This window comes from Notolabrus celidotus, chromosome 10 (genome assembly GCF_009762535.1).
Source record: "Notolabrus celidotus isolate fNotCel1 chromosome 10, fNotCel1.pri, whole genome shotgun sequence".
Taxonomy (NCBI): Eukaryota; Metazoa; Chordata; class Actinopteri; order Labriformes; family Labridae; genus Notolabrus; species Notolabrus celidotus.
This window is the reverse complement of record NC_048281.1, coordinates 19,803,235-19,830,797: the sequence shown is the minus strand read 5'-3', so window position 1 is coordinate 19,830,797 and position 27,563 is coordinate 19,803,235. Positions and strand designations below refer to the sequence as shown.

Here is a 27,563-nt window from a genome sequence, read left to right as displayed (position 1 = left end):
TAGCTTGATGTGTTGTTTTCTGACGATAAAGTGCAGAGAAACATAGATACAGGGAGGGGCCGACACACTGAGTGTCCCCGGCCCACATTCAGCTGCACAGAATGTGATGCAAATGGAATAACTCGAAGGGCTGACATTTACTTTTGCACTTTGGTTTACAGTACGTGTGGTTGCCCTTTAAATCACTTGTGATCATTTTTGAACATGACTCCTTATGTTGACCCCTTTTAGGTCCCTACCCTGAAAAAGTGACACGATGCTCTGCGGAGGAAAAGAAGAGAATAATGTGCAATTCTAATACAATTTTAAGGGGTAGGAAAGAAGTTTTTATATAGTATTTATGGCTGGATTGACACCCTCTCTTCCTCTTTATTTGTTTTTTTTTAAAGAAAAAAGTAAAAGCAGCTTTTGCATTCACATTTATTTCCTGTTTTCAGTTCAGCTCTTTGCAGCTGTGTATTCATTTCTGTCTAACCACCAGTGCATGTATCCCCACATCATTCCAGTGCCAGGCGCCTGCAATGAACCTGTCCCTGTGTGCTTTGTGACAGCCCTCAAACTGTAGCTTGCTTCCCAGTGAACTTTTTTTTTCTTTTTTTTCACTCTTCATGCCGATCAGCAGGTGCACGGCTCTACAAAACCCCACTTTCTCTCTTTCTGTCACGTTCTCTATCTTCCTGTGTCGGATGCATTCATCCCTCTCTCTCGGTTTTTGTCTCTCTCTGAGTCTCTCTCTGTCCCTGCCAAACTTACCCTTGCTACTTTTGCTTTCTCTTACTTGTTCCCCTTTTGACTTTCTCCTGTCTTTTCTTTGGTCAGATGACTGCAAACTTATTTTTTTTGCACACTTTCACGGCCTCTCTCCTCTCACCTTTATCTCTCGTGCATGTGCATGCCTGCATGACGCGGCTAAGCGAAGGAAGGAAAGTAGAAGTTCCCCCACAGTTCTACTTCCTCGCCACATAAAAATTTGCGACCTCGCTCTTTTTAAGCACTCTGACCACAAACCCAGAGGCCTTTGCAGTAACACCAAAGTCTTCATCACTAGCATTATGGTGTCAGTGCACAGGTTGTGAAGACAAGCTTGGCGTCAAACTGCTGAAATAGCAGCTTAATTTACAGCTGAGTGCAAACATTGATAGCATGTGCATTGCAAGTTTGCAGGGCTTCCATTTATTTTTTATTTTTTTTGCATAAAGCAAAAAGATTTTAAAACCTTTTTACCTTTGTTAACTTTCCACATTTCTACACCGCCTAACTAACTCCTAAAATCTGGGTGTGTAACTGAAACAAGTGGGTGTGCGTGCATGTCTTTGCTGGTGTGTGTGAGGCTTTAAAAGGCCAGTCCAAACATCCACCATTACCTGGCAGGAAAAACAGGAACGGAACTTGTCGCCAGGTGATTGCACAACAGAGCCGTGGATTCTCACTTGGCTGAAAAAGATCTGGAACTGAGCAGCTCCCTGCACTGTAACCTGAAACCTAGACTGGCTGTGCCACTTGTTGGTAACACAAAAGATATACTGATCCTAACATGCTCAAAAAATGTCAATTCAAGGGACTACTATTTTAATTCAGGATCATAGGGATGTTTATTTTTCTATCAACTGTGCCTGCAGAGTATTTAAATCACCTACAGTTGTCCTGTAAGCAAGGATTTTAGGATTTTTACTCAAGATATAGAAAATTCAGTACTCAGTGTTGAACACTTGTCTGCTGAAGTGCCAAACTGTGGTGATTTTTTATTAGCCTGAGGTTGCAATGTGGGTCTGTATGGATGTCTGCAGTTTCTGCAGCACCCCGTCTGCTCTTATTATATAACAATGTCTGCAGAAAAAGCAGCCTGGGCAGTGGAGCCCAGCAGAGGAAGTCTTGCAACCAGAACCACAAAGCTTCTTCAACCCTGCGTCCGAAGACAAAAAATGAGAGAAAAAACTTTGAACCTTTCCTTCACTTTGGCCAGAGAGGTTATAGCTGCATCATGCTAACCATCACAAGTCCATCCTGTAATGCTGTCTTTCTAATTCAAAGTATGAGCTCACTCAATCACTTGGATTCTTGAATGTGGAGTGCAAAACTGCTAGGCTAACATACATTTAGAGGTTCTGTCTTTTTAAAAAAATATATATTACACATGTGGGTGACTTGATGGGCTTCAATATTCAATCTCCAGAAATTATGGATTGCGAGGATTTCAAAATGTCATGTTTGAATTTTAAGGAATTACTTGACACAAGGAACAGACAAGGTCATTCTGCTGCAGTTTGAGCAGCTGATGTCGGCCTTACACCAGGCAACATTTCAAGCAATCACTAAGGTCACAGACACATTTCAAAAGTTGTAATAAAATCATGAGAGTTTTGCTCAAAGTTAAGGTTTGCTCCCGTGATCTCTGCAGTTTTGTATAAGGTGGTCATAAAACTCTGTCCGGACTGTTCTAAGGTAATCTTTTTCCCATCTTGGCGTTACAACTACAGTTTACTGTTCACTAAAATGAACTTAATGTTCTGACATTTGCAAAATACATCATCTCACCCGCGTCAAACAGGAAGCTGCAAACTAGCTTACAAACATAACTAACAGGCGAACGAACATACGTACAGTCCTCTTGGAATGTGGAAAAGAAGGAGAAACTTGTGGAGTTGTAGAGAGAGTATTGAATGCCTTTGACAAATCCTCCTATTTATACCAAAACAGAGTGGAGTAGGAAAATCAGTGGACAGAAATTGCCCTCAAAACTTTCCCTCAAGTGCTAACTTCTGTCCAGAATCGGGACATGACTCTAATTAAATTGCAGTCTGTGATCCTTGATGCCCAGTCTGTGCTGTCTTTCTGTAGTCTTTGACACTGTGACCTGCTAACACTTTGTTTTAAGATGTAAGAGGATATCAAATATTAGTGTTTTTAAAAAGTTTTTTCAAAGTCTTCCAGTATATGGAAAGAATAGGAGGGATTATTGAACTCTAAATAGTAAAAGAGGGAAATGTTAAGACTTCTTCAAACGCTTAATCTTATCAATCAATACATTTGTATTCACATAGTGCCACATCACTACAAAAATTCTACAAGGACACTTTACAGAAAGAGCAGCAGACCGTGCTCTTTGTTGTTTCATATCTAGAGATGCAACATGAGTTCACCATGAGCAATTACTTGGCAACAGTGGTAAACAGAAACCCTGAGCAGAACTAGATTCATTGGTGAGCAGCCATCTGCTATGACTGTTGAGCCGAGAAAGTGGGATGGAGGGAGTTGCAGGAAGAGAGAGAGAGAGAGAGAGAGAGAGAGAGAGAGAGAGGAGAGAGAGAGAGAGAGAGAGAGAGAGAGAGAGAGAGAGAGAGAGAGAGAGAGAGAGAGAGAGAGAGAGAGAGAGAGATGGGTCGACAAACAGAGCTATGGTAGCAACAGATCATATGGTCTCATGGCTACAATGCAAATGATAATATTAAAGCTCCTGTAAGGAGATTTAAGCTGGTTAAATTACAGACCTAAATTAATACTGATGTCTTTATGTGAGCTCCAAAAACAACCAAGACCATGAGCAACAAAAATGCTCATCTGTTTAAAGTTTATTCTAGTGCCTGTAACTACTGCCGCAGGGTAGGTGATAAGTGAAGGGAGTTTTAGCCCACTGCCGAAACAGCCTTTTCATACAGTTTCAGAAAGCAAAAATTCACTGTGAGAGATACATTTCAGATAGAAATACTGTTTATATTTCAGAAAACACTTCTAACACATATACAGGACAAGATCACCAAAAACAGAAGACCTATAAATTTGTCCACAGGGGGTGCCAAAATCCACACAGATTAAAGGGTAACACTTTACAATAATGGAAGTTTTCTTAGCTAAATAATGCTTAATTCACATTGAAGTAATGCATGACTCATGATGAATTTCTGTATGAATTAATAATTAATTCCTGTTGATCACCATGAACTAATGATCCTGTCACGATGACTTCATGTAATGACAACGTGTTTAATACATCATTAGTTAAGGTATGGTAATTAACAGTTACTTCATACATCACTTCATACATGACCACATTTGCTGGACATACAAGGTTTTTTTAGGATAATTGCATATGAACAGCCTCTCAGGTGGAATTTTTAAACGTCATATTTCTGAGAACAAACTGAATGGTGCGTGTGTGTGTATATATACATATAAAAAACCTAGTATGTCCAGCAAATTTGGTTATATATGAACTGATGTATGAAGTAACTAATTACCATACATTAACTAATGATGTATTAAACACGTTGTCATACATGAAGTCATAGTGACAGGATCATTAGTTCATGGTGATCAACAGGAATTAATTATTAATTCATACAGAGATTCATCATGAGTCATGCATTACTTCAATGTGAATTAAGCTTTATTTTGCAAATAAAACTGTTCCATTATTGTACAGTGTTACCAATAAAAGTCCCTCACAGGCGCTTTAAGAGTAAAATTAGCAAAAACAGTTTAGTAATGCTAATATAAAAACAATAATTTTAATAGTTGGAGTCAACATGTCAAATGTTAGCAGGTGCATTTCATATGGCCACAGTCTCCACTGTTAACATCTTTGAAATCATCACGACTCTCAGACTCTAACCAGGAAGCAGCTAGTGAAGCAGTACGCATTTGCTTCACACATTAACATTTAATATACTTAGTGTGCTTAATAACTTGATAAACTAACAATTTAGTTGATAATCTTGGACAGACTTTTTTTTTCCACTGCCTGCTTTAATGTGGTGAGTATACAACACTGTCCAGAGTCAATAATATCCTCACCTGAACCCCAAGCTGCAGCTGACATTATTGATTGTACTGTAGTTGTCATGTGGCCTTCAGCAAGGGAAAAATACAATATTCCAGTGCTTTACCGCGCCCCAAAGAGAAATGTCTGGTCTCTGTACAAAGAAAACACTCATAATTAACAATATATGAGAATTAATTTAGTCTTTAATGAAAAGACACAACTGTCAGTTCTTTTACATTTTTGATAAAAGCTTCCTTTGTCTTTAACTGAAGACAAAAGCTAGATCAAAGAATTTTAGCAATTAACGCTTAAATGAGCTCAGTAATTGAAAGTTAATGTTCTTGTGAAATTGTTTTTCAGTGTCTGAGAAATGGTTTTCTGCCAGAAGAGCCCCACAGAGTGAGTTGCAGGTGTATCACTCCTGCGTTTAAAGTATGAGTCAAACTGAGATGTGATCTGGAAAGGAACAAACAATCAACTGACATGCAGGTAAATAGTGGAATCTGAAGATGAAAAGATACAGTTTGGGGTCTGTTCAGGCTTTACACTTCTCGCTTTTGCTACCGCCTTCAGGCAGCTTTGATTTATGTGTGTGTTTGCTCAGAAAATGTGTGTGAGTGTGAGATACACAGATTAAAGAGGCAAGGGGATGAAGAAGACTGCTCTGACATTTAGAGGCTTCAACAGGCTCTGGCGCCCACCTGTTCATAGACAAAGACTGGAGGAGAACAAACAGCAGTCATTATATCGCAAACTTCGGCTAAAGCTGTTTTTATGATGGTGTAGCCGTTCAGGTTGTGTGCTGATTTTTTTTCAGTAATGATACTTAACATAAGGACAGAAAGTTTGTGGAACACTTTTTTGCAGGAGCTTCTTATGTCTCTGTACTTGAGATAAAGCGTGGTGTGACCCTGATACTGATGCCACACAATCACACCTTATTCACATCTTTTTGTATCTTTCATGATTATGTATAGAAAACAAAAAAGCAAAATTCTAAATAGGAATAAAAATAGATGTAAGATAGTTTATGTGGTTTGTATGACATTGTACAGAGCAGCTGGTGAGCTGTCTCTAAGTTAAACAGCGGAGGATCTATTGTGGTCCAAAATCTTGCAACATGAGTAGTAATCTATACCAGTGTTTTTCAAAGTGGTGTTCCCCTACTTTGAGATTAATAATAACATTAGTTGTGACAGTCACATTTTATGTCTTTAGATGTTATTAATCTCTGCATACTGACATCTGTGTTCTGTTTCTACACTCATCTTTTATTTAAAAATCCCTAGCCAATCAGAATTGAGCAGCCGCACACTGATGTATCAGATAAATGCTGTACCACTTAAAACTAGCCAACTCCTCACATTTCTTTTAAAAAATAATATTAATAATAATAATAATAATAATAATAATACATCTTATTTATAAAGCGCTTTTCAAAAACTCAAAGACACTGCACAATTGTTAAAAACAATACAAGCAAGGAACACTAATCAAACAAAAGAAAAAAACAGTACAATCACAAATCAAAAGCCAATTTAAAAAGAAGAGTTTTTAATAGGGATTTGAATGTTAAAGGGTCAGAGCAGCCTTGGATATGAGTGGGGAGTGAGTTCCAGAGGGGGGTCGGGTGGCTATGGAGAAGGCTCTGTCCCTCCAGGTTCGGTGCTTGGTTCTGTGAGGTGGAGACAGGAGGTTGGCATGTGAGGAACGCAGGTTACGGGAAGGAGTGCGATGGTGGAAAAGAGTTTACAAAAAAATTAACAAAATAAAGACTGACAAGATCATTAATAAGGGATACATGATATATATCTGTCTGATAAATGATCTGCTGGTAATGGCAATATATTATGTAGTTTCACCACAGATATATGGACTTCTAAAGTTAATCTTGTGAGTATGCTGAGTTTGACAAAATACACACTATAAACTTATTTTAAAAATACAGAAGTGGGGAAAAAATATCAGTAATCTTCTCGGTACTGACCATTAGGACCCTTGATCTTGACAGTGGTGGGTCAGTACCAAAATAAATTTACCTCAGTACTTTTTTTTTGAGTATGTGCTTCACCTACTTGATTATTATTTTGGGAGAAACTCCCACTACACTACACTTGATAGACAAACATTGTGCTTTTGACTCCTCTAAATGTCTTTCAAGTTATCCCTTACTCTCTACTTTGCTCTGGTCAGCTGATTAAATGTATTTTATTTTCTGGAATCTGATCCCAAATACAATCAAGTGTGTTCATTTGATTCCAATGTAGTCTCTACAGTTGGACAGACCATAGAGATTACAGCAAGCTGTCATTGGGCAAGAGGCAGGGTACACCCTGGACCAGCGGTCACATAGAGACAACCATTCAGGCAGACACTCAGGTCACTCAGAATTTAGAAAGACCAATTAAACTGACAAGCATGTTTTGGGACTGTGGGAGGAGGCCGGAGTACCCAGAGAGAGCCCACACACGCACTGGAAAAATATGCTCACCTCCACACAGAAAGGCTCCTTCCCAGGCAGGGATTTGATGACAGCAAAGAACCTTCTTGGGTTTAGGGTTAAGATAGCAGCATACATTTTTTTTGTTAGAATGCACAACCAACCCAGAGATGCCACTTTGTCCACAAGGGACCCTAAACTTGACACAAACTAAAAAGTTTTACACACTTTTTTAGTTAAAAATACATTTTCAATTTATAAGACAGTTCCATGTAAAACAAATAAATGTGTAAAATGTCTGGCTTTCTGTTTCAAACAAAAGAAAAAAAACAGCCAGGGTAGTCAAATCAACTTTTTTAATAGAGAGAAACCCATGCCTTAAAAATATACATTGTGTTCTTCACAGCAGTGTGTCTTCATGTTAATTCATTGATGTCTAAAACAGGGCTGAACGATCCTTCACCACATTCATTGTTGGACTGATAAAAGTCATGAGAAATTACCAGAGTATTTCAATGACTGTGCATTTTTTTTGGATAAATAAATCACATATTTTAGGACATAAAAATACACAAGCTATGCAAATACCTGAGAGCCCTCACATTGGAAAGTCCTTATCAATATCAGTGATGATCAATCGGCACACATTTCTGGATTATTCCAATATTCAGTGCCAAAATACACACCTTTCATATATTATTTCTTAAAAAATACAATTCACCTGAACCCAGCCTTTTACATTTTCTGTAAACATTTTTAAACTTAAAAAACACACAAAAAGTTCACAAAACTATTTGGATCAATATTTTAGCAGAAAAATAGACATTTAACAGACACATTTTCAAAATTTACAAAAAATCCCCGTAATGTGGTACAATAGCGATAATTTAGATTTTCAAGTAAACTCCTCACGTATGAGGAGGACAGACAGAAGACCCTTTTTCTTACTTTTTAGTTCATATGGCTGCTGCATTTAAAGAAGATGTTCACAGGTAAGGCTGTCCTTATCGCAGCATTGATATAAGTACAAGAAAATATAAGTCTGTGCTGCAAAACATTACCTGGAGAGGAAATGAAAGCATTTTCAAGATTTAGTTTAAAACGCCTGTCATATACTGTGCCTAATTCAATAATTTATTCCTAATTCAATTTTATTTTTTCACTGTTTTAAACAGGTTTTTTTTGATAGAGTGAAAAAAAACAGGGTTGTAATAACTTCCATTAAACTGAAAAGATTTGTATATCGACAGGACCCGTGTCTTTACAGATAAGGCTTCAGATAATGAATATATACAGGATTTTAATAGGAATGTAGAGAGTCAATATCACAGCTGTGAGGTGTAAACAACTTCCAGTGCTGATGCATTACAGACGTTAGTTTTTATGCTAGCTGGGCACCAGGTGCACATAAATGAAGCGGCGTGTAAACAGATAAAAGCTGCCATTTGATCCCAAGTAGACACTGAACAGAAAAGTAAATCACTGAGTTCAACCTCAGAATATAATCTTTTATCATGACCAGTATGAAACATGTAATGCAAAACTTCTTGTAGGTACTGTTAGCATGAAAATAGCATGTTCATCAGGCAGCATAGAAAAACCTCCATAATGTTTTAGGCTCCACTGAGGAAAATAATAGCCTTTGTTCTGCTAAAGATTGATTTCCACCTTACCTAGACTCTAACCTGAAAAGTATAAAACAAAAACTAATCAAAAAATATGGACATAAAGTGCAGGCCCAACTGTACAATGAACAGTCTTATCTAAGTCCTTCCACAGGGAGAGGCAGCAATGAAAAAGCAGCACTCAGCCGTACTCACTGACATCTGTTTTCCTTCAACATACTGTACATGATGGACAAGAGATCTGGAGGTGGAAAGTGGCATATCTCCTACTCACTATTTAAATTTTGCATACAAAGGTTACGCGTGTTTTCAGAGGTGACTTGGAATGCTACAGTTATAAGAAGTGCTTTCAGAGCAGTACTATGGGATAAACTCACTCCTTCTTTCACCTTACTGCTGGCCCAAGCATAAAATACATTATGTGTGTGTGTGCCTTAGTTTGACATTGTGCTGTTAAGGTGCAGACAATAAGTGAATTGGTTCAAACAGTATCTGCTTGATAATAACACAGCAGGACATCTTAATTTGACAAATGCTCATAATATACATAATTTCCCCTTGAATCCCTCAGTGTAGAAAAATGTCAGCTTAAATAAAGCTGCACTATGCTAGCTTTAAGCAGCTGAGTGAACCACTTCAAGAAGAGCTCTACCTCTTCCTCTTTTTTCATGGAATCCAATTAAGATTAGGATTGAACTGAATCCAGAAATGTGCATTTGTATTAATTGACTGAGCTAGAAAACAGCACCAATAATGATGAGCCACCCTTACCCCGTACAGAGTGGATTAGATCAAAAATCGTGGAACATTTGGTCGACTGATGTTCATCATGGAAGATAAACCAATGCTTTATCTTAATCTATCTTGATGCTGCTGGTTTATATTGTCACAAAGCATCAAACTCCAGCCAGGTAGTTAAATGACTCCTAGTATATTCACTGTACCATAGCATCTTTAAATTTAAGGTGTGGTATCACTGTGCCTTTCTGCCAGCTTTAAACAAACTTTGATACTCAAAGTTTAGGAATCTGTGTTCTCAAACTGCAAGCAACAACCACGAATCACCAGAATCTGGCAGTTTCAAAAAGAGCAACCAGGGAACAAAGGGATTGCCAGTTATTTGTGTAGGGACTGCATTAGCTTGGCAGCAAAGAATGGCAAAAAAAAAAAAAAAGGGAAAAAAAGATGGCCAACTATCGCTGACCTTTTTAAGATGACAGGGCTGACAAAAACCATTAGGCTGGATTTTGTGTACTTCCTTGTTTTCCTTTCATTGTAATTTTGCCTCATGATACTTTAACAGTTCTACCTTGTAAGTGCAAAGTGAATAGATGATAATAACTTTGAAAAGAATGATTCCTTTATGTGTAAAAAATGCACTTTCAAGGGACAGAAATAAAAAAAGGATTCTAAATTATGGAAGTGTTTATTTTAACCGTATTGGACTATTGAAATCTGAAGCCATTTTAATAAAAAAATGTCACATTATTGAACTTAATTCATTTGCACTGGGCATGCTAACTGTGAACATTAATGCTTCAATGTTCCTTTTTCCATTTATCTAAAAATTGTCAAATTTTCATGTTTGGTTACAGTTGTGGTGGAAAACTGAGATACAATTGAATTTTGAACATAATGATTAGTTTATCAAATTAACTTAAGTTGTAATGATTTTGTTGTTGATACATTAAATATGAATTTTAAATTTTTCAAATGAACATTATTCAAATCTGAGGGGCACGTTAACTTTCAAGAGGTAGAAGGCAATCACTTTGCAGGCCACAAATAATTGGAACAAGGTTAACTTTGAAAGTAAAACTTAACAAACTGAAATCATGGATGAATCAAAACAGAAACTTTGTCCAGTTAGCTAGCACAGCCTTACTCTCCTAGTGTAGCGACCCCAATCTAGTGAAGCAAAGAGTGCAGAAAAATGGCCCAAATTTTATATCCTATAAACTCAAAGTTTAATAAATGTTTAATAATGGATGCTATCTTGTCAAATGACTACTTTGTATTTGTAAGAGGTAGTTTTCCGCCATTGACTTCCTATGTAGCTTTTTAAGTTAACATAAGCTTTTTGGTCAACTGCAGCTAATTTTTGAATGCAATTTTAAAGGAAATATTTACTTGTGTTTCTATGTTTATTGTGCATAGGTAAAAAAATAAAAATAAATGTAATATAATGGTGAATTGTGTGATCTTAAAAAAGATACACATCTGAAAAGCTACATTTCTCAGTTTACTTCATCGCACATTAATTTAAGTTCACATTTTTGATGCCTTAGCACAGCTATTTTATCATATATCCAAAGACTACATGTACTAAAGTCCCAAAACATTTTGATGTTGTATTCATTGGTGGGGGTCACTGATAAAGTTTTTAACAACTTCCTAATTACTAAAATATTTATTATAGTCTCTGCAAAACTAAGGATAAAACTAAGTACTTTAGATGATGGTAAGACTGTTCATTGTTTTACATCCATGGGTAAAAAAAGAAGGACAAACACTACACTGGCAATCCAAAGTACAAGTCCAAATGGACACCAAGTTGCGTCCAGCTCAATAGAACAGCATCAAATAACAAGGTGAATTCACACCACTGTTCCAAGGAAAATAATCAGCATTATGGGCCACAGCAATGTCACAAACTTAACAGATACTGCATGATATGCCTTAGTTTTGAAGCCAGTTCAATAACATGCTGCTATTGTGTTATTATCGACTGCATTGGTCCCACAAGGTGGAAATATTTCAAATATCTGTATGCATTCATTATTTTTTTTTAGGAGTAGAGAAAATGCTGTAAGAAAAGCGTGACAATGGGAAAAGCACAAAAGTTGACATTCCCAAATAAGACTCAAATGAAAACTAGTCAAAGTCATCCGACAGCTGCTCTGTTATACAATTCAAGAACATACAAAAACTTACCTTCCTTCCTCTGCATTAATCATATTTAAATATGTAGAAAATGTGTCTTTGGCCCGTACCTTCATATGATTGTTCAACTGTTCAGATTCACAACAAAGTAGCTTAAAAAGAAGTCTATGCTATGATTGTGCTACACTTTTCAACAGTGCCATTCAACTGTGCAGTCTCAGAGGTCTGGGGACAAGGACAGATCTCAGGCTATTGCTCCTTTCTTTTCCTTCACCTGAATTCCTTTCCGGCCTTTTACTGGAAGGTGTGTTCACCTCGGACTATGTGGGAGGAAAACTCATAGCGGTCTTTGCTGCGGTGGCCACAGATGTTGCACTCCAGTGGATCTCTGTATCCATGGCAGCCCATGTGGATGGTGTACATGACATGATCAAGGAAGAGAACCCGACAGTGCTCGCATTGGAAGGCTCGCAACTCCTGGCCCTCTCGTCCGTACACCCGCACTCCTTCCTGGATGATAGGCTTCTCTGTAGCCCCTCGCATTATTCCAGTCCCAATCCCCACCCCGCTTCTTGGGGATGCTGCTGCTGCCCGCTCCCCTGAATAGACCACTGCTGGACTGGCTCGAGACCTTACACCTTGAGGTACCCCGTGGTAGCCCTGTTTTTCCTGAGGGCTGCTGCGAGCTGAGTCAGCAGAGTCAAGTCCACTGTGGTTGGGAGACTCGTCTTGCCCTCGGTGGTTGGGCTTAACCTGCCTAGTTAAGGTAGTAGGCCCATTTGTGATGGGATGGCTGGGGAAGTCATGGGGCTGATGTGGAAGCGTTTCACAGTTCCCTGGACGCTCTGCTCGTTGGCTGATGGGAAGGACGTGATGGAAGAGAGGGTTGACCATTGGCACCACCTCTGCCATGGAAAGATGGGGGCCTGGGTGGTGTAGCATGGGCCTAAGGGTGTCAGATCCCAAGTATGTCATGGCGTTGCTGATGGCCTGGTCCATCATGTGGGGTGGCATCAGGTCAGCCTGCTTCTCATACTTCAGACCCATCTCGTAGCCTAGTTCAGGGTAGCTGTAGCGCACCATCTTTTCACCTGTTTGGGACAGAATGACACTATGAATGCGTGGAATGGATTGATTTAAAATTTCAATGGCATTTTGAGAAACCAAAACAAGAGCAAGAACAGATTAAATCGCAGGGTGCAGGAAAACAGTCTTGCATTTAGCTTGAAATGAAAAGTATACATGCAGATCTGAGCTTGGTTTTATATCAAACAGTTTTCTTTCTCGCCTGTGAAAGTCATTATTGTTGATATTTTGGGGCTTGTTTTTTTTATATCGGTACACTATGTTCTGCACGCACGCGTCTAATAGGGTGGAAAGCCCCATCCATCTGCTACTGCACTGTTTAACCCCTCTAGAACAAGGATGCGGTGAGCTGTTTTCTCTCGATAAGAGCTATGGTGGTGTTACAGGTGTACCTAACCACAAAGTGAAAAACATTTCCTTGCCTTTCAGTAAACCTCGTGCTCTGGCTTGCTCAGTCTCTTTTTCTAATTGTATGGCAAATAAAACCAAATTTAGAAACAAGTTAAAGCAGAAGCAAAAACATACATGTTACATGACGGCGTTCAAATTCAGGAAATAAAAGCAATTTTTCATCCCAAATTCCTCAGTGTCTGTTTGGACAAGAACTACTATCCTTTAACCCCGATTGCTTAAATCAAGTTGAGCTCAACTTTTTGTGTTCAACAAACTCGTGATACTGTGTCTTGCTTGGCAGTCGATCATGCAGAACACAATGGACACTCCACAAAGACAGAAACAGCAGACAAAAATGTTCACCGTCTGGCCATACTAGGATTACCCACCCACAAATTTCTGAGGTGTGGTGCTCTTTCTCTTGCCCACGTTGTTGTGCAGCCTCTCAATAACAGGTGGCCGATCAAAGGCTCCAACGCTGTTGACCTCTGCCATGGGCCTCGGCTCTTTAGGAACCTCACCTTGAAAAGGAAGTTAAAATGGAATGGGGGTTTAGAAAAGTGAAATGTTACCTAAAGACAGTTTGTTGGAAAGATAGACTCCCACCCACACATTGGAAAGTTAGACTGCTGATACAAAGAGTTGACTTCCCGTGGTACTTAAAAGTGAAATTGAAATCAGAATTTTGCTTCTTTTTTTTTTTTCTAATCACGAAATTTAACTATTATCTCATTAACCTTCCTAATATCACATTTAATGTTGTTTTAGTTGCTCATTTGCCTGGGATTAAAATAGAAAACTCAACTTAAGAACAATTTCAAATGTCAAAAAATTAAAATGAAGATATATTTAAAAAGGTGAATAAATACATTGAAGGACATTTTCAAAAGTTCAAAGTGACTGAACATACACAACAGAAGTAAACATAAAAATAACAAAAAAATGCATGAATTTATAATATTTTATTTATATAAGTTTAAAGCTAAAATGAAAAAATAATAGCCACTTTTTACAAAGTGTTTTACAGAGTCAGCCTTTGTTTTATTACACTCTTAACATTTCATATATTCCTCACATAGTCCACAGTTGTATTCATAACAAGCATTACTTCAAATATAAAAAACCCACCACATTTTCCTGCATTACTGTAATACTGTTCAACATAATCCTGCCCACATAATCATGGTTTTAGTTCTTGGTAAACTTTTACCTGTGTAGGGGCCAGTGTTGATGGTGGGCTCCAAACCAATACCCTGCAGGTAACTATGGCAGCGCTCCTTATGTTCCTCTAAAGAAGTACGCTGTTTGTAGCTGCGTCCACAATAGTTGCACTTATGTGGCTTGCCAACTAAAAGTAAAGACATCAAATGAGAGCACATTAATTTCATTCACCGCTTTACAGACAGAAAGAGTGGGTAGTGTCTAATGAGATAACGCAACCTGCCACAAAGCGTAGTAGTAACAGGCAGTAGTAGAAACAAACCTGCCTCTGAGATCATGGATTTCCACTACTAATGTGAGGATTCCAGATAATGTGGGTGACAGAAGGAGTTTCACAATGAAGCCTGCATTCCACAATGCTTTGGTGTCTGGAAAATATATACTGTAGCAACTCCCACTCTGGCTGAACATGACTGAACAGTGGAGTTCATCATGCATCCCATAGTGGCGGTAGGAAACTGACTCCAAAGTTAAACTGTTATGATTCATTGTGCCACATCTATTTTATGTGATTCCGTCCGACCGCAATAAGTGGAAAAATGAAGACATATCCTGTACGTTTGTATCTGCCAAGCTATCAGCACATAATAATCCATTGCTGATCAATGGATTATTAATGGATGCATTTAATGTTGAACATAGTATGCTTGTATCTAAACTGAGGAATGTCCAGACTTTTTTGACTGGGGTGGCCGATGCAGGACAATGACTTATGCAGGGGGTGGCATGAAGTACATGTGGGAACACATAGATGACTAGCATTTGTTTTACCCATTCTGACTCAATTAATCAAACCTACTATAACTACTAACATTACAGTATCAAACAGATGTTGTATTCCCGTGTCTATGTTTTAACTTTGAATGATCACACTATGTTTAAGGCTCAGTTCTTTTAGGACTCAAAAATGAATAATAATTCAAGGTAATAACAAAATAATGTGATACATGGTAATGCAAAGCAAGCTCTAAGCAGACTGTATGAGCATGGCAACAGTTTTTCGTCACCAATGACAACACACATTAGTCATAGTTTATATTTCGGTATTACATATTTAATTATTATTATGTTTTAATTTGAGAAAGTTCCATTTACATGTGATTCCTGTGGCCAAATACAGGCCAACAGTTAGCAAGGCCACTTGTGTCACCATCTTTATACAATGGAACTAAATGAGCTGAGTCCTAATTGATCTGAAATGAGAATAAAAATGTGACTAGATTTCATTTTGAGATATTTTTTTTAGGAAATGAAAATGCTATACAGAAAAGCACTGCTGAGGAAATAGGTCTGACAGAGTATTCTGAAAACTAATGCAATGACTCATAAAGAGACTCAGTGAGTAAACTGGAGGCCACATAAGCCCACTGATGTGACCCAGACAGCTGCATTAGCAAAATGATGTAGTAAGACATTCACGGCTATAATGGTGATGGCTATTACTAGAAGAAATGTGCAGATGATCCTGTGCTTTTGTCATTGTGAGAACAAGAGAAAGCAAACATATTTCAGTCTGATGCTGTAACACATATACTACACACATACACATTAAGAGGTCGGTTACAGTCCACATGTGAGTTTCACCATATTTTCAAACCTCTGATATGTTCCTGGTGGAGATTAGTGATTACTACTTTAGCGGTAAATGTCACTTTTTCCTTGATATATTTCTTGTGGGTGAAACAAAACCAGTTTGTGACAGACTTAAATGATTATTCATGGCTGATCTTACATCAGCAGGATTTTTTTTTCAGTGAAATATGTGCTATAATAAGTTTACTGCTGCATCTGTCTTTCAGTATTCTTGTGGTCTAGGCTTCATTATTATTTGCCTCCTAGTATGAGCAGACACAAAAAAATGCGGTGGCTGATGATGACAGGTTTCAGTGTTGTCTAAGCATGTGTTGGTGTATCTGCTGGGTCATTTCTGTAATATTATTTTTGGTAGAAAAGGAGTAAATTCTAGATAAAGAGTCATCATGGAAATATTTCCTTTGCTGCTGTACTGGAAACATTGAAGTGGGCAGTATTCAGTCAATAATCACTCTCTTGTTCTTAATAACTCACATCGCACTTTCTTTCTCCCCACACTCACAACAGACTTCATTACTTTTTCATATTTATACATCCGCCCACACACAGCCCTGTGCACATGCTGGATGAACCTGATGTATCCACCTTTCAGCTGCTATTCTTATTCATGCAAATTATCCACATTGTGCCTAGGACTCACTTGACTGATTGCATTTGGCTAACAAAAAGGAACCGTATCAAGTTTACACCATCTGTCTTACAAGATGTAAAATCTTTGTTCACTCACGTGTTGCCTTTCCTGCATCACTCTGTCCCTAATCAGCGAATAATGTCATCTTTGAACAGTTAACCTGCCATGAGCAGGGGCGTGTCCAGTTTGTTGTTTTTTAACAGGGTGGCCCAACTTGGAAAATAAACAGGGGTCTGCGTAAAATATATGTGGGCAGATATGGACAAATAGCATTTATTTACCCATTCTGTGTTGGCTAACGATACTTACTTGTACTTTAATTACTAATGTTATAGTATAATACTAAAATCGTGTTGCTTTGTATGTTTTTTACTGTAAAAAGTGCAACTGAATGGCAACATAAAAATGTTCTAATGTTGTTGTATGTTCCCAGTCACAATTTCAACTTCTAACAATCAGATGGCCGATCAGATTACATGAGGTCCCATGCCACAAAAGGTTGGGTACAACTTCAAGTTGATTCATTGCACCTCTGCTACCTGGTTCTGGTTCTTAGTGATTCTTCAAAGTTCAAAGTTTAAAGACTTCTTTATTGTCAAATTAACTGCAGTATGCCCTAGACATACTGAGGATTTGATATTACGATTCTCTCTCAGACCCTAGCAACGACAACAACAGATAAACATAGGAAAGCTAAAAAAGATAAGAAGTAAGCTAATAAAAATAATAAAATACAGTTTAAACAGTGCAAAAACTCTACTATAGTGCAATTTAAAATCAAAAGTGGGTGTGTGCGTTTCAGTCCTGAGGATGACAGACCTCAGCGTTGATTGGGGGGGGGGGGGGGGGGGGGGGGGGGTCAGTGACTGGGTTAAGTCTGTGAAGGGGGCACTATGGGAAGAGGGGGCAAAGTGAGAGAGAGTGAGAGTGAGGGAGAGAGTTCAGCATCCTGACTGCCTGGTGGATAAAACTGTCCCTCAGTCTGCTGGTTCTGGCCCGGAGACTGCGTAGTCTCCTTCCTGATGGCAACAGGCTGAAGAGGCTGTGAGACGGGTGACTGGGTCCGATTCCATTATTTTACAGTGAACAAAAAAGCTATGAATATTTCCAGGACAAAAATGAGCTTGCCTTTGTTGTTGGGACATTTAAACTCTCAAAAGTGAACTGTGAGAATGATTTTTCTTCATTCTTACAATATCAATATCATTAAAATGTTAGCTCAACAAGAGAATGTACAAACCTTGAACTATGGGACCTCTCTTTAGGAAATTCAGGTGGAGGGGTGCTATCTAAATTAATAACTAACAAAGAAATACCTGAAATATTTATACACATGATTATTTTACCTCAATATAAATGTAAACTAAGTGTTTTGTAACAGAGTGTGACGAGACGTTGCTCCAGCTACTACCCCTGCTACCACTTGCTGTGGCAGAAGTGTTTTCGTGAGCAGCCCATCGAAAACAGTGCATTCCCTCAAATTCACACTGTGCTGGAGTAAATGCTATTTCCTATTAGATTATCAGAGTGTTTTTGCCATACATTTGGCACTTTGTTGTGTCATTATCTTTAGCCAAACTTGGGTACTTGCTGCCTTCTGCTGTGATCCGCTTCTCATAACTTTGTTGATGGACTGCATCACAAATGGATTCAGTCAAATATGTCAGCACAGCAGGTCCTGGCAGATAAATTAAACTCCTAAGGACTTCAAAATTCTTACTGAGGTTTAGTCCTGGAAGATTTATGTTGTTTGGAACTGGAATTCAGGTGCCTTGTCGTATCCACAAATGCCAGAAATTTAGAACCGGTTCCAAGTTGGGACTGGTTCTTGATACCCAAGCCTAATGGCCCCCTTAGGCCACTCCTAATCCTAAGGAATAGCAGCATAATCCAACAAGCTTTGATTCTACCACCCTTTTTCTAATTCTCACTCTTGTCCTCATTTATCCTTTTCCTGGCCCCTCTTTAACGCTTTACATCCCCTTTTGGTTACACCTGTTCTTCTGGGTAGAGCACCAAGCCAGACCTACAAGGTGCAGAGCATCCTAAGACCCCAAGTACTGAGTCATTGCATTTAAAAGAATGTCATGACAAAGTAGACAGAAAGAAATACAATAAAGACATAACTGAGTAACATAACAAGTACACACACACTAAACACACGCATTACCCCTATTTGAAAAATAATGCTGTGTATGAGTAAACCTTGTGGGGGCATCAAAGGCAGGTATGACGGTATTGTCTGGGCTTGATTTCAAAGGTGTACATAAGGGGAGAGCACACCCTCTCTGAAAGGAAAATGGGTTACAGTTGAGAGACACAGCCAGCACTCCTGCATGTGTCTCTCAGCAGATAGATATCTTCCTCCTCAGCAACAGTAGTAACTGAGAAACAGTATGTCCTTGGTGCCTAACCACAAAGCATTCACTATGCTGTCTATATCATGCGTCTATAAAATAATAAAAAAACATGGCTTTGTTGAGAACCAATGGAAGGCAGAGTAATCAACCAGCACATATGGATATTTTGGCTATTGCAGTTCTGCTAGTTTTCAAAGGAGAGGCTACGTCAGGAAAAGCTACATAGGGAAAAATGATTATCAGTATAATAAATGTAAGATACTTATATTCATTTCAAAGGCTGATAGTAGGTAAGTAGCAACCGCCATTGTTGGAAAACAAGCCAATGCAGAAGTGTCCTCTTGCAGCTGGCTACAAGAACGGATGAACTGCACTGGGCTCAATGTTAAAATAAAACAGAATCAAACAAGTTTAGTCTGGTTAATCATGTTTTTAGTCTCAACAACTGAATGTATGTTTTTTTTTATTTTGATAACTCATCTATATGGATTGAAAAAAGGCTAAGAGTTATGCATCATTAGTCTCGATTAGGTACGTGGCTGATTTGCAGCAACCAAGATTCATATGTACCAACCCAACTCCCCCTCTTGGCTGGTTTCTGGATCAGCCAAGAGTTAGTTTAAGTAAAAAATTCCAATTTGGCAGCCACCTTCATTGGCTGCCATATTGCTTCTTCAGAAACCAATGGACGTCATCAATGAGTCTATGCCCATGTTTTGTACAGTCCATGGTATTATGTTAAACCTTGCAGGTGTGTATCTCATATTGGTGATATTTATAAAGCAGGGACATGTCTTCAATATTTTGGGATCAATCCCAGCCTCTCAATCATTTTGAGTGTATTTTTATAATGTCTAAATAACTGCAAGGAAAGGAAGGAGTATGAGGAGGAGTCTTACCGGCATGAGTGCGCAGATGTCCGGTGAGGGCATCGCGCCGCCGGCAAGCGTAGCTGCAAAAGGGGCATTTGAAGGGCTTTTCTCCCGTGTGCAGCTTGATATGTCGCAGCAGGTTTCCCTTCTGGGTGAACGAGACACCACACTGGTTGCACTGGAACGGCCTGTCACCTGATAGAGGCAGACACAGGAAGTCAATACCACAGTCACTGTGGAAGGGAGACGTTTTTAGAAAGTATCAACAAGCCTCAAGACTTTTTTTCTTTTGTGTTTAACTGAACTCATTAACCTTTGATGTTTCTGTAACTGAAAACAATGTCCGTCCCCTTGTGTAGGTACCATGAACCATAGGCACCTGCTTTATGGTATAGAGGTAAATAATAGCTGTATATTACTGTCTTCATGTGACTCTTTTAACTGCTTCTTGTTGATGATTAATGATAACTAAGAAACAAACGTGTTTTTTTGCTGTTTGGATTTTTTGTGGCATGTGTGGCAGTTCTAAGAATAAGAAAAGTAAATCTAAACTCTGCACATAGTGCATGTGAATTTTAAGTTAGGCATTTCAGTACACACTTTGGATTTTACAGCTTCTTTTAACTGCTGTCGTCCGTTCCAATGGCAAATCTTTTGATCTTCAGCCAGTTGGAAAAGAGAAACATGATCCTGACGCTGTGACAACCAAAGTAGTCATGGCGTCAGTTGGAACAGGTTGCGGGGGATTCCAAGGATATTTTTTCCCTGATAATAATTCCTAGTCTAAGCAATTGTCTTTGAACAAAAATAACCAAACAAAAAAAACAGAAAGCACTCCACACCCACTCTCGGAGAAAACAAATGATTTCTGAGTCACTCTTAAGACGGGAAGACATACATACCTCCCTGTTTTAACATAAGACAAATACAGATCCTGTTTGGATTATGAAAGCCTGAATATACTCATGAAATACTTATATCACACAGCTTTTTAAGAGCTTAAGACACTTGTAAGGACACATGTAAGTATCTCCATCAGTACCATTTGGTTGTCGACTTCCTGAATCAGCTGTCACATTTGATCCTGATAATCCATCCTGTGTGTTGTTTGGGCTGTCAGTCATGGATTCCTCCAATGTGTCTGCTTCCTCCCCTGTTTGGCCTATATCTTCAAGTGCCGGGCTTCTGTTGTCAGCCTCCTCCGCTGTATCTTCCTCTTGCTTAATTGCCACTTCTGTAAAAACACAAACAAAAACAAGGCGTCATTACACAGCTTGCAGTATCAGGTTTAAGGGATACTTTCATTACTTGCATTACTTGATGAAGCACGAGCAGATTACAACACGATGGCACACACATCGCAAATACTGTGGTAAAATGAGCTGATCTGTGATGCTCATTGGAGGCGAAGCGGTGTAAAACAGGGAAGATGAATTCAAGTAGCATGTTTGAGTTGAAAAATTCTAGTCTGACTTTAACATTAGATTAAAAAATAAACACATTATTAAATCACACCTACAGGCCTGTAATTCTAACCCTGCATGGCAATGTGGTGCTACCCCTGGAACTTAAGCCTTGAGTTTAGTACACACATTTTTAAATTGCTGACATTTTACTCCCTGAGTAATGTTACATTCTGTACCACCAGCACCACATTGCTACTGTTTGCTTGTGTCAAGCGATAGATTGCCTGATAAATCTTCTTCTGTCCTGCAGTTGTTGCCATTGGCAGTCATTATGCATCCATGTTGGTAGCAGCATTGCTGTGCAAGCAATTTGCACTGTGCTTTTACTAGCTGCAAAGAGGAAATGGATTCTGGTGATAAAAGTTGACTGATTGAAAGGATAATATATTGCAGAATTGGATGCGTATGGTCTGATGTACTCACAAATACTGTTAATCAGCTTTAGGAAGTAGTAAAAGCATTTCAAATAATGGCATTGGTATAGGAAAAGCTCAAATAGACGAGGCATCCTGTTGAGTCCTTGTGACTTGTAGACAGCATCTGGATGGACTGACGCATAGATACAAGAGGAGAAAGAAAGAAAAAGAAACAGGCTGGTCTGGTTCCTGGCTGTCCCTGGGGAGAAAGGGAGTGTCAGAGGCCCTGTAGCCTAGCACACCTGACAGGCAATGGGAGACCGGCTGGATGACAAGGGTAAGAGATTGAATAATGTTAGTGTGTGTGAGTGCGTCTCTCTTTGTCTGTGTGTGTGTGTGTTTGTGGGAGTGTTAGTGGCGGGAAACTATTCACCACCTGCAGTCTCTAGTTGAAAATCAGCAGCAATTAGTAGCTCTAATTATACACTACTATCCCATAACTAACACACTAAAATAATGATCCAGGGGATGGAAATACACGTGTAGTACACGACACTGCTAGACTTGATTTCTTTCATTTACATTTGTGTCTGAACAAGCACTTTGATGGTAAATACTGAAATACAGTTCAGTCATAGAGAGAAACCGGTTTCATGATATTCAACAAAATACTCCTATCCGGAGAAAAACTTTGGATGAAAAAGGCAGGTACCACATTACTCTTCCATTTCATACAAACCACATTAAATGACATTTTGTTGAAAAATGAGACTGGTGATAGCTCTTTTGTGTGACACAGATCGTTTGTAGAAGCACACAGGAGCTTAAGTTTGTATTTTAAGAGAGAGGAAACAGTTCTTTTGTCTTAAACTTCAAATTTCAGACATTTATGCACACAAACTATGATTGCAATTTGATCAAGCCTTTATAAAAAGCAGGGTATGGTCTAGCAGGATTAAAAAAGTATGCAATATATCCAGTAACTTATTCTTTGTCGTCTGTCTGATGCGTCAGTATCAACTGTGTTTACAGGCCTAACACAGGGAAACAATTCTGTTTTTAATCAACCCTCTGAGACAAAACTTGTATGACTTCCTCCCCTTCAGCATTTGAGATTTTGCAAGAATTGCACTCAACCTCTTTCCCCACTCATACCTGAAAATTTCTTGAGAACTTCAGGAGAACCAGCCCCTGAAATTTTCAAAAGTCAGGGGAGGGGGGGATTTTAAAAGGGTGATGAAGTCTTTACTGTATAATGTTTAAAACAAATCCAACATAGCTGGCCAAGAAGAGCCTATAAGTGAGTGCTACGTGTCATTGGATGTTTTTGCAATATAAATGAAAGAGTGGAAAAGAACATACTGGGAAGTAGAGAAGAGTACAAAGCAGCTTCATTGCAAGACATGATTTGACCCTGTTTGTGATCACACTGTGGCTCACCCTGAAGGTGATGAGGGCATTTTCCTTTCATGTGACAGGACAGGTTGAGAAAGATAAGAAATGTGGGGAGTAACATGCACCAATCACTGTCCAGTCCAGGAATCAATCCCACGGTCACTGCAATGAGGACTGTAGCCTCTGTACATGCTACTCTGGCAACCCCGCTCTCAGTTAAACTCTCAATAGGTTTAAACCGGTGTAAAATGGGTCTTTAGAAAAAGTGTGGAAAAAGTCTAAACACCTTCCATGCTAACTTACTGATCCTGATGATCCTGTTTAGGGAATAACCGTGGTAATAATCACTGTGTGGGTTTAAGAGATTGTTTTACTAAAAACCTTCCATGTGAATGTAACCATCAAGTGTCCCCTCAGGCTTTGGAACTGCTTGCACTCAAAGGCTCGTCAAAGAAATTAAAAAATTCAAGCAACATGTCCTTTGTACCTATCCTTCCAAGCAACAGTATTCTTTAAACTGATGCTGTATGTTTCCAATGCCACAGTTTGTACAGAAGAAACACTTATCCCAATACCCACAATGCCGTTGAGCCTTGTCTTCGTCTGCTGTATCCTGGCAACACGGAGCGGACCTGAATGTCCTTGCAACTCAGCTCTATGCATCTTTACATCTGTCTCTAGAGATGCAGTTTTGGTATATTTTCACTCCTCTGGATAAACCACATTACATTCTGCAATCGGGGTCTATCACCCATAATCAATAGAATATCAGGGTGACAGACCCCTAATGATTACAAGGTTGACCAAGAGCACCACATCGTTATGAAGATGATATTCCGTCATTCTCACAGCCGAGGCTGTCACCTTACGCCCAAAGGATGTAATTCTACTCTTCTCCCTTTTATTACCAGACAGAGTGCACATTAACAAGACAACTGCTGTACAGTTTCAGCCTGAGAGTTTCATGCAGATGATGTGATGCAGCCCTTCTTTTGTAACAAAACCTCAAATAGCAAATCATGTTAGGCAACCTTAGGGATGACAACAGCTCTTATCGGTGAAGAGTATCTCCCTGTGAAAACCATCGCCTCGCCTGCCTCCTGTAGCTATAAACCTGTGGGAGACTAGCTTCTCTTTTTCTCCCTCTTCTCACTTAGTTTCCTCTTTTCTTACATTGCTGTTTCATTGTGACATTGCTTAAGCTAATCTGAGGCATCAGGCAAAAAGGGGCAGAGAAGGGAGACAGCAATACTTCAGAGTTTGAATTAGGGCATTTTTGGATCAAGCCTGTACAAGCTATTGCTTCTCACTGTGGCTCGTGATCACCCCAATCACAGTTTTTTTTAATAAGCTTAATAAGAACTATTTTATTTGAAACCTTTTTACTTTTGCTGAGACTGGAATTTATAAAGTGATTTTATTGAAAGAGCTTACCTAGCTTATGGACCATCTTTCACACAGAACTACGAATCTCTCTGTTACCAGAGGATCTGATACTATTCAATTAAATATGATTCGATTCAGTTTGAACTCTGATGGCTGAGATCCCAAATTTGGAATGGTTTGATGCAATTAGATTCGAGGGTGATTCCATTCAATACAATTCAGTTTGATACATTTTGATGATTACTGATTCCCAAGTATTTTTCTTACTTTACACAACTGCTAAAAACTATAATTGTGCTTAAGATGGGTTCACACAACACCTTTTTGCTGTTCTGATTAAAATCTTTCCAGTTTAAACATCTTTGTCATGTCTTTACATGGAGTAGGATATATTCCAATCTGGTGTTTACATGCAGCATGTAAGAGGCACCAATTGTACGCCATAGTGTGACATCATGGTACTTTGGTAACTATTGTGGTGATGACAAGTTAATTGTTGATGATGATAATGGAAGGTCTTAAATTGTTTGGTTGCTTCATTTTAGATTTTCCTTATTTTACGAAAAAAAAAAAAAAATCCTTATTTACTTTTGTGCATTGCCTTTATAATGCTTGGCAGTACCAGCATCCAAATGGACTTGAAGCACTTTGTTACTCGAACTGATCTTGTTTCCTCTTGTCTAGATATTTGCTTGTGTTGTTCTTGTTCTCGTATGTGCGTCGCTTTGGATAAAAGCGTCTGCTAAATGACATTGTAACATTGTAACATCATGGCCTCACAACACGATGAAGGAGATGGGGGGTTGAGCATCTGTTGTGTGGATTAGTAGCTTTTGTTATTGTCTTGTTTTTAATGAAGCAAAGTTAAAATAGTGCATTGTCTCCATTTGGTGCAATGCTAAGGACGATTTGTTGTGGGGATCATCATTTCTTAGTTTTTGCCCATCAGGCTGATAAATTATTTTAATCTGGGGCGCTGGTGGCCTAGCGGTCTAAGCGCCCCACGTATAGGGGATACAGTTACGGTTCGATTCCCGGGCGGGCGACCATTTGCTGCATGTCCTCCCCCACCCTCTACTCCCCACATTTCCTGTCTCTCTTCGGCTGTCCTGTCATTAAAAGCAAAAATGCCCCCCCCCCCCAAATATATATTTTTTTGATTTGTTTCAAAATGCCAAAAAAGACCCTCATTTTATTATTCAGCAAAGTTCGCACCCAAGAGTTACATCAAATTGCTCTTGCTTGAGCTCAAGTGACAAGATACAACAAATGAGAATGCGCAAAACGTCTACAATTGGATTGAGTGAATACATGGCTGTTTAACTACCCCTCTTTTAAGATTAAAATTCCAATCAGATCAGCAGCTGTCATCTAATCACAGTTTTTTTCTAATCTGAATAGAAGTGATCATGTAAACCTACCTGGTGTGTCTTTCAAAAAACATGTCCTTGTGTTTATAACTTTTGAAACAGACAAAAGAATAGGGCTACTGTTAACAAAGAAGACCAAAGTATTTGATGTAAAGGAGAAACTCCCTGGAGCACACAGACAGTTTGTGGTTTTTTATTTAAGGTGCAAATAAAGTTAGTGACTAACATTTCAGCGTCGATACGTCTTCTTCTGAGTCAAGGCTGATGCTGAGTTTTTCCTTTACCACCTGACATTATTGTCCTCTCCTGAGATGCACTGGATTGCAAAGCTAAATCAACTCACTCAAGAGACTGAAACACAGTGGATCACCCAATTTCTTAAAACTTAGCTTTTTTACGCACATCTTCCTTCATTTGGCTTTGCAAAGCCCCTTTAGCACTTAAAACAAAGTATCACACAAGCGCCAACAACTTGAGCAATGAAACAATAAAAGTAGATCCAAAACAAACACTGTATGACAGCTGAAAGATCAATATTGTTGTGTTAAAACTTAAAAAATTAACAACAACAATATACTTTTTAATCTCCTCTCATTCTCTGTGATTGTCATCAGTGCAATGCACATGACATTTAGGCATCGTTGTTATCATTGCCAGTTTCTCCTCATTTGAAGGTTCTTGTTGAGCTTAGTCCTTAATTTGAGAAATATTTCTGTCATACACTGAAATGCTGGCTGCTCAGTATCTGAAGGTTGTAAACCTCAGCAATACAAGATGTCAGATGGCACGTTGCAGAGTAGGGGCTGAAAAAAGTGGTCAATATCAGGTGTGCTTGTGCTGCTGCTTGCTAATGCTAGCAATGTTGCACTGGTTTTGTAATATTAATTGTCTTATCAGGTGAAACTAGTCTTGCAGCTCATGGGCATAATTGCTTTCTTCAGAGCGTACGGACGGGCAGACTTTTGGCGAGTTTCCTTCCCTCAAATGAAGTCCGCCTGACTTGATTTCTCAGGTGAAGACTGTAAATCGATTGGTCAATCTTGGATGTTGTTGTTTTCTCTCATGAGCTATCTAATGCAATCTGGCCAGCCACCTAAGCTAATATTGCTCTTGTGTGAGGTAAAGGACAGTGTCCAAGTCTTGCAAGATTAAATACACTGAGCACATTGTGAAGTAATTCCTCTTTCCTCAGAAGGCTCTTATTGTGAAAGTGTTGAGTTTCATCAAATCAGAATACAAATGTCAGAATCAACTCATGTGTTGGCAGAGAGCCACATGTTTCTTTAGAGAGGGGACTGTGTGTGAGTATTGTGTGAGTTGTTGTTGGCAGTCTGCAAAAATGTGTGTCTCTTAATAGAGCACTCACCACTTGGGGATTTAGGACCCTGAGGAAGCGTCTGTCCATTAGGTGTTGACATATCCGCCAACATTCTCGAGTTCTCCTTACCAGGAGAGCATTGGCCGTTACCTGGGAGACAAACAGAAACAGAGCAGCCTTTCATTGTACTGTACAATATTGTAGTGGTATAATAAATACAATGCAATGCTGTTGTGTCTGTCTTTGTGGAAAAGCAAACAAACACAAGAAATGAAACTATGGATGCATGTTTTTGATGCACTCCATATCTGACCTGAGATTGTTTTTGTTTTTTTTGTGTATTTTATCAATTTTAGTGTTAATAAATGTAGCTTACTGAAATGGCCAATTAAGGAAAGAAAAAAAAAAA

At 38.9% G+C, this 27,563-nt stretch overlaps 1 protein-coding gene across 1 annotated transcript in view; it reads right to left on the bottom strand.

Annotated features, from left to right (window-relative positions):
- Nucleotides 1-7,538: 7,538 nt before the first annotated feature.
- Nucleotides 7,539-27,563, bottom strand: part of ikzf2 (IKAROS family zinc finger 2) — a 32,340-nt gene continuing 12,315 nt past the window's right edge. Inside the window, exons 4-9 of the mRNA XM_034694752.1 lie at nt 27,203-27,304; nt 20,906-21,097; nt 19,891-20,058; nt 14,397-14,534; nt 13,576-13,707; nt 7,539-12,798 (exon numbers count right to left, since the gene is read on the bottom strand). Coding sequence (XP_034550643.1) covers nt 12,002-12,798; nt 13,576-13,707; nt 14,397-14,534; nt 19,891-20,058; nt 20,906-21,097; nt 27,203-27,304 — 1,529 coding nt within the window. The 3' untranslated portion in view covers nt 7,539-12,001. The remainder of the gene's footprint in view (nt 12,799-13,575; nt 13,708-14,396; nt 14,535-19,890; nt 20,059-20,905; nt 21,098-27,202; nt 27,305-27,563) is intronic.